The sequence below is a fragment of the Botrytis fragariae genome (assembly GCF_013461495.1).
Source record: "Botrytis fragariae strain BVB16 chromosome Unknown tig00000006, whole genome shotgun sequence".
NCBI lineage: Eukaryota > Fungi > Ascomycota > Leotiomycetes > Helotiales > Sclerotiniaceae > Botrytis > Botrytis fragariae.
In genome coordinates, this window is record NW_023500988.1 from 1,015,917 (window position 1) to 1,030,535 (window position 14,619).

Here is a 14,619-nt window from a genome sequence, read left to right on the forward strand (position 1 = left end):
ACCCGAGTTGCATGGAAAAGTTCTTTGTGGAGTAAAAAAGTGAGGTGGCACTCAAGATCGCTTAGCTAGGAACATCCTAATCGTATCCCCTGAAGGATGTCTCGGTGTCTGTGATTTGCTATGTATTATGGAAATGCCAATATTCTCTACCGTATGAATATAACTTTGATTCTAATCCTCATGATTCACATACATAAAGTTGTTCATGTCACATTATTAAATCTATCACCTCTCAAAATATCAAGTGAACTAAAATATTGGCTTCCAATTGAGAAAAAGCACCCATGCTTGATATCAATAAATACATTTACATCCCCCCTATGAACAATCGATCATTCCATTCACTTCCCAATCCATGCTCCGCTTCACTCCCTAATTTATTGCCCAGGTGAGATAAGTTTACCTTGTTGCAATGCATTATTGTCCCAACCACCAGCCAATGCTGAACCTCCATTCTTCTCTGCATAATCCTTCATTCTTGCCTCCAATTCTGGTCTGAAATGTCTAATAAGACCTTGAATGGGCCAAGCAAAAGCTTCTCCGAGAGCTATTGATATTCGTCAGTCAGATTCATCATAAAAGAAAAAGATATACATACCACAAATAGTATGACCCTCGACTTGTTTTGTAAGTTCTTGTAACATATCAATCTCACGAACTCTACCTTGACCCTTTTCGAATCTTTTCATGATTTGTTCAGTCCACTTGCTACCTTCTCTGCATGGTGTACATTGACCACAAGATTCATGTCTATAGAAATGACTCAATCTTGAGATGGCACGTACGACATCAGTACTCTTATCCATAACAATGACTGCTGCTGTTCCGAGACCAGATTGACTATCCTTCAGTGCATCAAAATCCATCAATTGATCATCACAAACATCCTTTGGTAAAATTGGTGTAGATGATCCTCCAGGAATGACAGCTTTAAGGTTATCCCAACCTCCACGAACACCACCACAATGTTTATCAATGAGTTCTCTAAGAGGAATACTCATCTCTTCTTCAACGGTACATGGGTTGTTAACATGACCAGAGATACAGAAGAGTTTTGTACCGGCATTTCTTTCTCTACCAAAGGAAGCGAACCAATCTCCACCTCTTCGACAAATTGTTGGTGCAACAGCAATAGTTTCGACATTTGCCACGGTTGAGGGACATCCGAAAAGACCGACAGCAGCAGGGAAAGGTGGCTTAAGACGAGGCTTTCCTGGTTTACCTTCGAGTGATTCAATCAAAGATGTTTCCTCACCACAAACGTAAGCTCCCATTCCACGATGAACATAGACATCGAAATCATATCCACTACCGCAAGCATTCTTTCCGATTAATCCATCTTTGTATGCTTCTTGAATCGCACGTTGTAAAACAGTAGCTTCGTGATAAAATTCTCCACGAATATAGATATATGCGGCCGTACAGTTCATTGCTCTTCCTGCAACTAAACATCCTTCGATAAGTTTGTGAGGATCCTTTCGCATAATTTCTCTGTCTTTGCAAGTTCCGGGTTCTCCTTCATCTGCGTTTACGACGAGATACCTTGGTTTGTTGTCGTTTTCCCATCCTTTGAAGTTCATGAATGACTATCATAGTTTAGCTTCATCCATTTGCTTTATGAAACATCAAACCTACCCATTTCATACCAGAAGGAAATCCAGCACCACCACGACCTCTCAAACCAGAAGCCTTGATTTCGGAGATGATCTATTTCGGATGTCAACATCTATCCCACATTATAGTTGCAAACCTTTCCAACATACCCAATCATGACCCTTTGCGAGAATATCCTTCGTTCTGTGCCAATCACCATATTTTTTCGCACTCGCAAGATCCGCTCCGTGATGCCCATATAAGTTTTGAAAGATTCTATCTTGATCTCTTAATCCACCCCATTGTGTCTTCTTTGGTGGAGGTGGTGTATCTGCGACTGTGGCAAGTCCTCTAGATTGTTGTATCGAAGAAATCGAAGGTGTTAATCGTGCTGTTGTTGTAGAAGTAGATAGGATTCGGGTTGAAAGTGTAGAGGCTGCCTTTGCAGAAGGCGCATTTCGCGAAAGCATTTTGATATGTATTTTGTGCTCAATTGAGCGTTGTTGTGAGTGGAGAGTGATCGGATTGGGGGGGAGTTGAGGTTGTAAATATTTCCGAATAGTTCAAGTCATCATAGAAATCATGAATGTTTGATTGGTTGAAATGACAAAGCTACAAAGTGGTGGCGATAGCCGAGAACTTCCGTTAGTAAGTCTGAATCTGGAACTTAAAATTTATATGTATTCCATCTCAACTACCCATTTACTACTGTGCTACTCATATGAAACAGGTGGTATTCTGCATTATTGTCTGAAACTTCTCATTCTTTGAGTTATCATCTGAATATACTTGGGTATTTTTGAGATTGATGAATATTCACAGATTTTATAGAAATAAGCGGCAAAATTTGATATGTTTTGCCCATTCAACAATACCTGACGCTTTGCTATACAATCAAGTACAAAATTTACTTACAACAATTTCTCTTGACCTCTAGCAGATACATCAACCACCTCCACAGGTTTCGAATTCGTGTTCGGGTTTATCAACACAACAAATTATTGGCCAGTACTGGCCGGTATTTACCAGTACCTACCTTGCCAAAGACCTACATTCTACATTTCAAGCCTTGACACCGCCTATCATCAATCATGTCCTCCGCCAAACGAGCTTCCATGCTCCCTCCACCTCCTAAACCTCCGATTTCATTCTCAAACAATATCACCATCGCAGACCATGCCTCTCTCATTGGCACAAACCTCATATCCATCCGAGGTCATACCATTCTTCATCCACGGACAAAATTGAATAGCAGTTTTGCTCCCATTACAATCGGTACACAATGTGTTATTGGTGAACGTAGTTCAATTGGCATGTTGAATTTTCCATCCGAAGAACAAGCTCAAGGTGTCACATTGGAGAATGGTGTTATCGTAGAGACTGGAGCTATTGTCGAAGCAAAATTCGTGGGACAAGGAACTCTTATTGAGATCAATGCAAAGGTGGGAAGAGGGGCCGTCATAGGAAAGGTATGGATTTCGCAAGTAAAAATGTTACCATGACATACTAATGATATACTTTACTTAGCATTGCAAGATTGGACCAATGTGCGAGGTTGAAGAAGATGAGGTTATTCCAGATTATACAGTGATATATGGAAATGGATTACGTAGAATAGATAAAAGTGGTGTGGAAGGTCTCAAGATGAAGATGATTGGTCGACATGTAGATGTGCTTAGAAGGCTTGTTCCTAGCAATCTATCTAAATATCAATGATACCCTTTTGATTTCTCTTATACTCCTGATATTCGTTTGCCTCAATACTCATCATAGGGATAGCTATGCTACTATTCTTCATACATGATTTCCGTAACTCCTAAAAAAATCCCTCACTCTTTAAAAAAGGAAAAGAAAACGGCCAAGCAATGGCTATGCAACTCTGAAATATAATACAAGCAAATATAGCTCAACTTTTGCCAATCACTAATTACTTCCTCCTCCCCCCTAGGACGTTTTCCACCATTTCCTTGTTGACCACCTTCTGGTACAGGTCTCTTCTGTCCAGGCTGAGCATTTGGACTAAAATTTTGAGCTGCTGCATTCATTCCTCCCCTTCCCGTAGGATTACCCCTTCCTCTACCAGCGGCTCCTCCACGTGGTTGATAAATACTTCCACGACCACCTGCACCTATATTTCCACCTCCACGATTTTGATTACCGCCACGCATTTGTGGTAATCGTGATTGATTTCCTGCTTGAGGGGCCTATAATTCATGAGCATTAGAAGTGAAAGGTTTAAATAATCAGAGGTGTTACTTACAGATGGGATATTACTGACTGGCAGTGAAGAAGCACCATTGGTGGATGGGGTTATTGGACGTGGGCCAGAAGGAATACCGCTCTTTGGGGGCTCAGCCTCTTCAATCTTGGTAGCTTCTACCGGCGCACTATTGGATTGGGTTCCGGTTACGTTAGTGGGGGGTACAGCAGCTGGTGTGGTATTTGCCGCTGCTGGTAGAGCTGCTGAAATCGGATGGCTTGGTAAAGCGGTTGTAGCCGCTGTAGCAGCTGGCGTTGGTGTTGGTGGAGGTGGTTTAGCATTTTTCGCAACCTCCCACACCTCGCCGACCGGCTTTTCAGGAGTGTCCGTCGCAGCTTTTTCAACCACTGTGATTTTTGCAGTTGCATTTTTCACTCTGTTATCCAACATGTTGAGCTTCAATGATGACTTCTTCTCTGCCATTAAAACAGCCTGTGCTTGACTGGTTTCGGCCTTTGCTTGAGCTTCAGACAAAGTAGCTTCGGCCTTCTTCCTTTCTTCGGCAAGTTTCTCAGTAACCAATTTATCTTGCTCCGATTTGAGTTTCTGAGTTTCTTTCTCAAGTAGCTTCTTCAAATTATTGGCAAGAATACTCTTGATTGTTGGATTTGTTGATAAAAGATGTCGAACTTGATCATCCGAAAGATCTGAACCATCAGCCGATGGTGCAGCAGCTTTACTTGGAGTAGCAGGTGTCGCTGGAACGATATTTTCTTCTACCTTGGGAGCAGATGGGGTAGGTGGTGGAACTGATGAATCAGCAGTTTTGTTCTCTGCAAGCCAAATTTGTTTCTCTTGCTCAAGTTTTAACTTGAAATCAGACTCGAGTTGTACTCTAAGAGCTTCCTTGGATTCACCAAGTTTTTTATTCAAAGCTGCCTTCATCTTGTCAGAACGTTGCTTGAGTGTAGCTTCCATAGATTCTTCAATTTCCTTTGCCTTCTCATCACGTTCCTTGGCCATAGCTTCAGCGACAGCTATACGTGCCTCCAATGCCTTTCTCTCTTCCTCTGAGATACCATTTTGATTTTCATCAATCTGTCCCTCATCAGCACCATCATCCATTTGGGCATCGGGTTGTTGAGCCTTTTGCTGTGATCGTGCTTCAGCGGCGTCAGCAATGGCATTATCCCTCTCGGAATTAGCAGCTTCGAGTTGTTGCTTAAGTTCTGTGATTTGTTCCTCGAGAGCTTGCTTCTCCAAGATTGCTTGATCACGTTGATTACGAAGTTCAACAAGTTGTGCATTGACAGCTTCGTTACTTTCCGATCCATTCGTTGCTGGAGGTGCAGAAGGGGTCTTGGGCGAAGCAACAGATTGAACAGCATTAGCCAATGCTTGATCACGTTGAGTTTTAACTTCATTCAATTCTTGTTCCACTTCCGCAAGTTTAGCTTCTGCTGCTTCCTTTTCTTCCACAGCAGTTTGAAGTTGCTCTTGTAGAGAAGTGAGCTGTTCTTGAAGGGAATCCCTCTCAGAAATGGCGACATCTCTTTCTGCAGCTCGATCATTCTTATCTTTCGTTAGAGTGCGATTCCTCTCCTTGGCTTGCTCAATCAACTTTTGACGGGTATTTTGCCATTGTGCTCTGTCATTCTCCATAGTACTCTCCAAAGTCTGTACTTTCTCCTGCAATGGCTGCTGTTCCTCCAATAGTGCGTCTCTCTCACTTCTTAAAGTCTCAATAGTCTCCTTCATTTGTTCCATCTCAGCAGGGTCGATTCGATTGTACTTGGAAAGTATATCTTGGTTGCGTTTTTGCCAACGATCGCGATCTTCCTGCAATAGATGCATTTCACCCTCCATCGTTTCTTTACCATGTTCCAATTCACGAACCTTTGTCTCTAATGGTTGAATTTGTGCCAAGAGTTCTTCAACGCGTTTGGTTTTATCCGCAAGTTGAGATTGAGCTTGGCGGGCCTCATTACGCAAGGTAATACTACTTTCGCGGAAAAGATTGAGCTCATTGAGTTTGTCCATGAGATCCTTGTGTGCAATGGAGGTTTTACCGCCATCAGCATGAGAACGTCGCTCTTGATCTAGTTTCAGTCTGGCTTCGTCAAGTTGAGCTTGAGTGTATTCGAGTTGCTGTTGTAGACGTTTGGCTTCTTGAATCTTGATGTCATATTGAACCTCGCCAATCTCTTTTTCGCGTCTCAAATAAGTATTCAACTCACGCAAACCTTCTAAAGTACGATCAGTTGTTCCTTCCGTGGTTGGCGATCCAGCTTCCGATGCACCAGGGGCATTGGAGCGGGATTCTTGTAAAGCAACGATTTGTGAAGAAACATTATCTAACTGTTGGTGGAGAAGTTTGTTCTGTGCATTGACATCGTCTCGCCTAGTCTTCAACTCAACCATCTCTCGTTCGAGTTGTTCACGTCGTTCCTCCCAAGATGCTTCGCTTTGGCTCAGAGTGACCTTGGCAGACTCAGCCTCCGCCTTCAATGTTGCCGACTCTGATTTCAATTGATTGTATTCAACGCGTAGAGTTTGAAGGTGTTTAGCAGCTTCAGCATGCTTGACAAGTTCATATTCATAATCTTGTTGAGCTTTGGTGGCGATGGCTGCTTGTGCGCGAAGGTCTTCTTGATGAAATTTTGCGGCTGCAGAGTCCTTCTCTTGCTCATCCTTCAAGCGTAAGATCTCTGCCTCAAGTCTTGACTTCTCTTCTTCGGCTTGCCTAGCAACTTCACCTTGTTGATTTCGGAGAGCTGTCAACTCATTGTTCGAATTAGTGAGCTCAGTGGAAATATCTTCAGCTCGTTGCTCAAGTTCGCGAATCTTTGCATCTTTCTCCTCGATAATCTTATCCATCTCCTCGCGAGCCTCATCCAATGTAGCATTAAGACTTTGTAGCTCCTCCTCGGATGATTGACTGATAGACTTGAATTGTTCCGCCTGATGCTTTGCATTCTCAAGCTCCGATTTTGCTAGTTCCAAATCTCTCTTCAATTCTGAAAGCTCAATTCCCAACTCTTGTTCGCGACTTAGAGATTCATCTTCGGCGCTTGTGTCTTGTCCAGCTGTCTCTTGAGTATTGGTTCCTGGTCGTGGTGTAGGTCTTGGTTGTAATAACTCAACACGTTCCTCTGCACTCTTGAGTTCGATGTGTAATTCATCTACTCGAGCCTGGAGATGATCGCGTGATGTCTGTGCTGCAACAAGTTCCTCTCTTGCCTGACTGAGACTGGTGGCAAGCTCATCAATCCTCTTTTGATTTTGCTGGGCATCATACTCCTTTCTCAATTGTGCTTTCTTACTCTCTTCAACTTCATCATTAAGCTTTCGCTTCGTGGAATTCAATTCCGATTCCAAAGACTCGACTTGAGTCTGCAGTCTTCTTCTAGTTTCAGACTCGGATAATTCGCGTTCATTTTGAAGAGTCTGTTGATTGGCAATAAGTGTATTGAGTCTACTGCGTTCGTTGGCAAGATTTTCATTATCCTGACTGAGTCGATCCTGGATGTCCTTCCAAAGCTTCTTTTCAGCCTTCAGGTTGGCGGTTTCATTTCGCATGCTCTCCACCAATCCCTTAGCTTCGATCAAATCCTCAGCCACTTGCTGTGTCCTCAAGTCTTGCTTGGCAGCAGCCTCGGAAAGAATTTGAGAGCGCTTCTGCAACTCGCTATTCTCTGTCTGCAACAATGTGTAGTTAGAGTGCAACATTTCGTAGCGTTCATTGGCAAGAGTTAATTGACTGCTAGCCTTGGAAATCTCTGCTTGAAGTGCGCTCTTCTCCGATGACAGTCGTTCCGTTTGCTCTCTGAGAGTGCGTCGATCAATAGTTTGTTCTTCCCGGTATTGATCAAAGTGACCTTGCAATTCACGCAACAAAGCTGCATAATTAGCATTGTCTTTTTGATTTGGATTTTCAATCGTTGACATGACACCATTACCATCCACTGATTGACCAAACATGGATTGGAGATCAGAATTTGCTGGTAGTTGTCCGCGGTGTTGAAGCATACGACGGAACATATCCCTCTCCTTGATATAACTTTCGGAACGAGTGATCATAGATCTCAGTTCATCCTTCAAGTCCTCAACCTTGGCTTGGAGAGTTTGTACTTGTTCGTGGTCTTGAACAGCTTGATTCTTTGCAGCTTGAGCTTCTTCGCTTTCCATCTTCTGTCCAAGTTCTCTAGTGATCTTGAGTAACTCTTGATTCTTCTCTTGTAGTTGACTTATGCTGCGGAAAACGGTAAGTCTCTGACTGATAAATCGATCGGTATCAGTCATTCCTTCTAATGAATCTTCGCTAACTTCCCCTCGAGCTAGACGTTCCATTTGTGCTCGCTCACTAGCATTCAAAGTTTCCAACCCTCTTTCTTTCGCATCTAGATCACAGAGAAGCATCTTGATTTGGGCGCTGAGATCTCTAAGTTGTTGTCGAAGAATGTTCACCTCTGCTTGTGCTGTAGAAGCTTCACTTTCTGCCCGCCTGACATCTTTCTTGGCTCTATCACGTTCCTTGCCTGTTTGATCGACGAACTTCGACATCTCCACTACCTCCTGTTGAAGACGTTCATGCTCGGCTTGCATTTCTTCTAACTCGGGTTGTTTGGCTTCAAGTCCTTGCATCATTTCCTCCATCTCAGCCGCAAGTCGTTCACTTCGTCTCTTCTCGGTAGCCAATTGACCCTTGACTTTGTAGAGCTCATCAATAGCTTGAGTGGCCGTGATAGCTGATTTACTGCGCATAGACCCAGGTGTACCAAATTGAGCAGGTGAACCAGATCTTCCAAACACAGATCCATTTAATCCTCTTTGTGGGGTTGATGGTACTGAACCAGGGTGAGGTTGTGAGGATACAAGGGCTTCAAGTCGGTCAATCTCGGCTTCAAGTTCTGAAATGCGATGCTCCGCCTGTTCACGTTCTTGTCGCTCTGCCTCAGCTGCTTGTTGACATCTACCAATCTCCTCGGCAGCTTCATCCTTGATCTTTTCTACTCCCCCCTCGACCTCCTTCAATCTTTGTCGGTGTGTCTCGGTTTGTTGAGCTTGTAGCTCGGCGAGACGACGTGCGCTTTCCAATTCCTGGCGGAAACCATCTTCAGTTTTTGCAGCTGCTTCTTGAAGTTGTTGTATCTTTTGAAGTGAATCCTCTGCCTTCTTTTGAACTTCATCCAATCTGGTACGTAAAGCTTGTTCGGTGCGTCTCAAAGACTCAACATTGGAGGTAGATTCTTCATTGAGGCGCTGTAACTCTGCAATTCGTGCACCCTTCTCTTTGCGATACTTTAAAGCTTCGGCGCTCTTGGTCTTCAATTCATTTTCAAACCATTCGTTGTTGCGCTTGGCCAATTCGACTTCTTGTTTCAAAGATTGCTCTCGGAATTTAGCGCTGGATGCCGCAGAGTTTGCATTTTGAACGGATTGTTGTAAGGCTGTAATTTGTTGACTAAGTTCCAATCCTTTTTGGTGTTGCTTTTGCAAGTCTTGCGCAAGAGCTCCATTAGCGGTTGTCTTTGACTCGATGACAGCTAATGCATCGCGATTCGAGGATTCGAGAGAAGAGATTCGAGACCTTAAGGTTTCTAATTCAGATGTCGACGTCGAAGAAGTAGATTTCAAGGTTTGAAGTTCATTTTGAAGAGATGACCTTGAATTCTCTAAAGAAATATAAATCAGCATCACCATATAATATAAAAAAATTCAAACAACTTACCCTCCTCATTGAGCTTCGTTCTCAACTCTTCCACGTTTTTCTGCGCCTTTTCCACACTTGATCTAAGTCCGTCAATGCGCGTCTCTGAACTTCTCACAGCATTTTCAAGCTCGATATCGACTCGTAATTTGTCTGCCGCCAATTCATCATGCTCGCGTGCCTTTGCGGTAACAGCTTCAAGGACGCTTCGAACTAATTCCGCTGTAGGATTATCAACGACTGTCTCAAGGGTCTGTTGCGGCACACTTAAATACGCCGACAAATAATCGACATCAAGTACCGCGGTCGCCATCTTGAAAAGGTTCCTTCAGACGATTCGTGGTTGTGTTTTGTAGAGGACCATTTGAAATGTGTGGTTGAGAATTTGTGTTGATCGCGTTGCTTTGAGAAAGTGAAGGTAGATGAAAGTAAGTGATAAAGCTGAAAGAAACCCCAGTGGCCAATATTAGATTGATATCTATGAAATTCCTTTCATTTATTGTATGACCATACTAAATCTCGGAATGAATGAATATATTAATAAGAACCCGTATTGAGATACCTACGATGATCAAATCGCGGTGTTGTCAGTTTCTTGAATAGAATCAATCAGTCTTTGAAAGCTAGCTTCCATGTTGCTTTCAGGACGGGAAGGCGCTGACTAATATGTACAAACCTAGGAAAGTTGAATAACGTGAATGGATGGAATTCTTTAGCGCACGCTTGGGCCCTGTACGTTCGACATGCGCTAAAAATTACTCCCATGTAATTTCTCAGCCTCATCAACAGTACAGTACGGAGTCTTAAGGCACTGAGCAACTTCTTTGTCTGATTTCAACACTTCTCATCAAAAGTTGCGCCAAATCCTCTCGAACCCTCCACACCTCTCGATTTCGAATACATACTGTATTGTCCAGTCCTTACCCGTCGCATGCATCTGGTAATCGACATCAGCCTTCCTAATCTTTAAGCACCGACGTCATCTGGACCTCAGAATCATTATACGGTAGTACAACATCTATTAGGCCTAGACGCAAAAAGGTCTTTCGTGTTCGAATCTATTCAAGACTTTCAATTTCAATACGTTCAATATCATTAACCGTTATCATGTCTTCATTCCTTGAGAAGCAACAAGCTGCCTTTGCAAAGGGTATTCAAAATACTTCAGCTAAGATTACAAGCAAGCAGCGTCCCACTGCACCAGTTTCAGTACCATCACCCGCTCCATCAAACACCTCAAATACATCGAAGAGCGAGAACAAAGATCCTAAACGTAAGAGAGAACCCACGAATGTCGTTTACTCTCAACCCGCTGCCACCGGTTATGGAACAGAAGCATTCACACAAGTCACCTACGTTATCGAATTCTTGAAGAAGAAAGATGAACCCAAAACTTTCCAGGAAATTCTAGAATATTTGAGTCAGGTACACGTCGAGCAGAGTAAGAAACAACTCATTGCGCAAATCCTCAGAAGACATGATCGAGTTCAATGGATCGCAGATCCTAAGTTGAAGGTACAAGCTTGGGATTCTGGCACATTCAAACATCGACCCATCATTGGTGTTCGTAACAAGGGAGCTTTATTATCATATCTTCAAAACAAACCTGATGCTCAAGGTGTTAGTGTTAAGGATTTGAAGGATGGTTGGCCAGATTGTGAAGATGCGATTAATGAGTTAGAAAAGGAGTACAAGATTTTGGTTACGAGAACAAAGAAGGATAATCATGCACGAATGATTTGGATCAACGATCCTACCTTGATTCATCCTGTCGAATCCGAATTCCAAGTCATGTGGCACCGAACGGAACTTCCAAGCGTCGATGATCTTGTTCGAAAGCTCCTCGAAAATGGACAAAAACCTGCCAGTGAAGATCCAAGTAAGCGTGTCAAGGTAGCTCCAAAGGCAAAGGAAAAGAAGAGAAAGGCTCCAAGAAAGGGTGGTCGCACTACAAATACTCACATGGCACATTTGTTGAACGATTACTCACATATGAAGCGATAGATGGGATGGCGGGGAAATTGTACCAAAACGGTGGGACGGCGTTTTTGCAGGGGTTCAAATCATAATACACAGCGAGGGCGTTTAAATCTAAGATTTTAAAGGATGATTCTTCATTTGCAATCCCTTGACACATGGGAGGGGATGGGGATATGGCTGGGTGGGTGGAAAATTGGCTCATACAATGCCACGCACAACTTACGGTAGATGCGTTATGAAGATAAACCCGACATAGAATACACACTTGCTTTTTGTTGATATTCAACTGCACATGTGAAGTCTTTGCAGCTTCCGCTTTTTGGCAGTTGCTAAACTGATATATTCTTGTGACAGAGCTCGTATACTCCATGTATTTCCTTTCTAATCTACATAGATGCCTAGGCCAAGAGAAACACGCATGACATTCCTTATTTAATTTTCCTGTATTGTAGAAGTTCTTCCCCAGATCCATACGCGAGAAGTACAATTCAGGGGTCAAATGGACCATCAACATCAACACGCTTCCCATAATTACCAAGCATCGAAATTCCCAAATCCCCCCGACTTTATCTTCTTCTTAACTGGCGCCTCCTCTTCGTCCACTTCCACAACTCCAACACTATTATCCGTTCCACCAGCTTTAAGATATTTCCCCACTCCACCCGTCGCTTCATTTTGCACCACCGTGCCATCACCCCTAATCCGTTTACCAGTCCATGTAGTTTTATCATCTTCCGTTCCTCCCTGCCTCACGATTTCCGCTTTTTCTTTCTCCGCAACATCTTTCTCCTGTTTCTGTTTTTGGAATTCTTCGAATGGATCAACGAAGACCACCACATTTTCCATGACAATATCTTTTGTAGGACGACTCTTATCGTCTACTTCTACTTTCTCGAGTTTAGAGAGTACATCCATACCACCGACTACACGGCCGAAAATGGTGTGTTTGCGATCTAAATGTTTAGCTTCTTTGTAGGTGATGAAGAATTGACTCGAGTTGGTGTTTTTTCCCTTGTTGGCCATACTCATTACACCCCTTGAATCATGAGTTAAAGGTCCGTCGAATTCATCTTGAAAATTCTTTCCCCAAATACTTGAACCTCCTTTACCAGTTCCTGTTGGATCACCTCCTTGGATCATAAAATTCCGAATATTCCTATGGAATGATACACCATTATAGTAACCTTTTTTGGCCAATTGAACAAAATTCCATACCGCGCGAGGTGCCGTTTCGGTTTGTAATTCGATATTTAATGACCCCAAATTCGTCTCAATTCTAGCATATCCCTTTATCTTGACTCGTTTCGGCTTCAACATATATTCTTCATCCGTAAGAATTGCTCTTTCTCCACTGGTCTCTGGAGTCAACCCCGTACTTGTAAAACTCGCTGCCGCTCTCCCTGTTGTATATTGTGCTGCATTGTATGCCATCTTCTTTTCCTGTAATAATGAAGGTTTCGCCATAGAAGTTGTCGACCCTGGTTTAACCATTGATTTCGCGCGATTAACATCTCCGCCAGCCTCCCTTTCCCTTCTAGCTTTCTCGACAGCTTCCTTGGCCCTCAAAACTTTATCTCCAACTCTGCCCAATGCATTAATATTGACGCTACCCTTCGCTCTTTCTTCCTCTTGTTCTTTGCTCAAAACAGATTCTCCTTCTCTCAAGAATTTGAACTTGCTAAGATCTCGACTTTCGATATTTTGTGGATCTTGTAATGTTATGATATCCGACCTCCCAAATTCTCGATCATCGACTAGATCCAACCACATCTTTGCCTTGATATTTAATCTTTCGACAGTTTCCCAAGCAAAAACATTGGCCTCGCTACCATGCCTTATAGCGACTATGTGTGTGTTATCCGTAAAGACTTTGAAGGTAACTGGGTCCACCATTTCTCCTTTACCATCCCCTCCAGCACCACCAGATCCTCTTTCTTGCGCATCAGTATCTCCATTCCGCGCAAAGTTTAATTTTATCAAATCTTTCGCACTCAGTGGATTTCCATTGATAGGATTTGTGCCATGCTTCTCGAGCCATTGTGAAATAACTTCTACATCGAATATAGTACCTTCGGCTGTACAGACTGGATGTTTGAATGGTTGTAAACTGGCCGCACAAAAGTTGAAGGGAAGGCGCTTGAATGAGCCATTGGGAGCTTTTTGGGAAACATTTGATCCGCTACTCGCGGAGAATGCATCAGAGGATGACCATTCGGAATGGGTGATCTAAATGCCATGTAAAGATTAGCGTATGGGAAAACTTGACAATGGTACGTAGTCTAAGACTGGTGAAAGCTCACGTATAGTTTATCCGTGCCTATGAGAGATCGATGTTAGTATGCCTTTGTATTTCAGATCTGAATGGTATTGCGACGAACCTTTACCCATTATAAACTTTTAATACTATGTTGTGGATGGTTGATGGAGGTATGAATATTTAGAAGAGAGCTTCATCAATTGTTTGATATTTTAGCGCGACAGCCTGTTATCGGGCTTATCGTGGGTCGCTACAGTTACTTCAACTCCCTGTAGGTACTAGGTTGGTAGGTATTTTGAACCACACTTCATTGTCATGTCAAATATCACCACAAAATTCATCATGATTCAATGTCGCATATCAATTTGTTGCTTTGGAGATATATGGACATGGTAGTTCCTGGCGATGTGTACTCAGGATCATTATTTGTTCGCTCTACCAGAAAAATGTGCTGTTTGCGATGGACGGATACACTCGAGCTACAGTCCTCCTGGATGTACTCCATGTAAGAATTATACCATTATCTCAAGATTCTCGGGCTTTCTTTGGAACAAGTTCATCAACCACCAGTGCAGCATGACGGAAGCTTAAGTTAAGATCCATCCCAATGAGTTGCTGAGTTGTAAGTATCAAGTGACAACATTACGGTAGTTGTGAAAAAAGAGGTTGCGTCAAGTGACGCCCTGAGAATATCATTATTTCTTATGCCAAAGATGTGGTGAGAGGAATGAGTCCCTGGTGAACTGAAGTAAAAGTATTGGTGTCAGTCGAGCTAGATAATGGATTGTTGAATTCATAGGTACATACTCCTGCCAAGTCTTCCTCCCTCCATTTCAATATTCATTCTTCGCTTCCTCTCAATACTCTAACAAAATATGA

The 14,619-nt window shown here is 42.9% G+C and overlaps 5 protein-coding genes across 5 annotated transcripts; 2 read left to right on the forward strand and 3 right to left on the reverse strand.

Moving 5' to 3' along the window:
* Nucleotides 1-285: 285 nt before the first annotated feature.
* Nucleotides 286-2,063, reverse strand: Bfra_001490 (putative nadh-ubiquinone oxidoreductase 51 kda subunit protein; the record flags this gene model as incomplete). The annotated part of the gene is made up of 4 exons (XM_037331919.1): nt 286-547; nt 599-1,586; nt 1,636-1,707; nt 1,764-2,063. 4 exons carry the CDS (start codon nt 2,061-2,063, stop codon nt 378-380), a joined length of 1,530 nt encoding a protein of 509 aa, XP_037196073.1. The 3' UTR covers nt 286-377.
* Nucleotides 2,064-2,684: 621 nt separating this feature from the next.
* On the forward strand, nt 2,685-3,309 carry Bfra_001491 (putative transferase hexapeptide domain protein; the record flags this gene model as incomplete). The annotated part of the gene is made up of 2 exons (XM_037331920.1): nt 2,685-3,062; nt 3,121-3,309. 2 exons carry the CDS (start codon nt 2,685-2,687, stop codon nt 3,307-3,309), a joined length of 567 nt encoding a protein of 188 aa, XP_037196074.1.
* Nucleotides 3,310-3,422: 113 nt separating this feature from the next.
* On the reverse strand, nt 3,423-9,816 carry Bfra_001492 (putative filament-forming protein; the record flags this gene model as incomplete). Its single annotated transcript, XM_037331921.1, has 3 exons — nt 3,423-3,797; nt 3,854-9,468; nt 9,525-9,816. The coding sequence occupies 3 exons, from the start codon at nt 9,814-9,816 to the stop codon at nt 3,423-3,425; spliced, it is 6,282 nt and encodes a 2,093-aa protein (XP_037196075.1).
* Nucleotides 9,817-10,610: 794 nt separating this feature from the next.
* Bfra_001493 (putative transcription initiation factor iie subunit beta protein) lies at nt 10,611-11,507 on the forward strand (the record flags this gene model as incomplete). The annotated part of the gene is made up of 1 exon (XM_037331922.1): nt 10,611-11,507. One exon carries the CDS (start codon nt 10,611-10,613, stop codon nt 11,505-11,507), a length of 897 nt encoding a protein of 298 aa, XP_037196076.1.
* A 507-nt stretch (nt 11,508-12,014) lies between these two features.
* Nucleotides 12,015-13,871, reverse strand: Bfra_001494 (putative peptidyl-prolyl cis-trans isomerase-like 2 protein; the record flags this gene model as incomplete). The annotated part of the gene is made up of 3 exons (XM_037331923.1): nt 12,015-13,709; nt 13,784-13,800; nt 13,862-13,871. 3 exons carry the CDS (start codon nt 13,869-13,871, stop codon nt 12,015-12,017), a joined length of 1,722 nt encoding a protein of 573 aa, XP_037196077.1.
* Between the last annotated feature and the right edge of the window lie 748 nt (nt 13,872-14,619).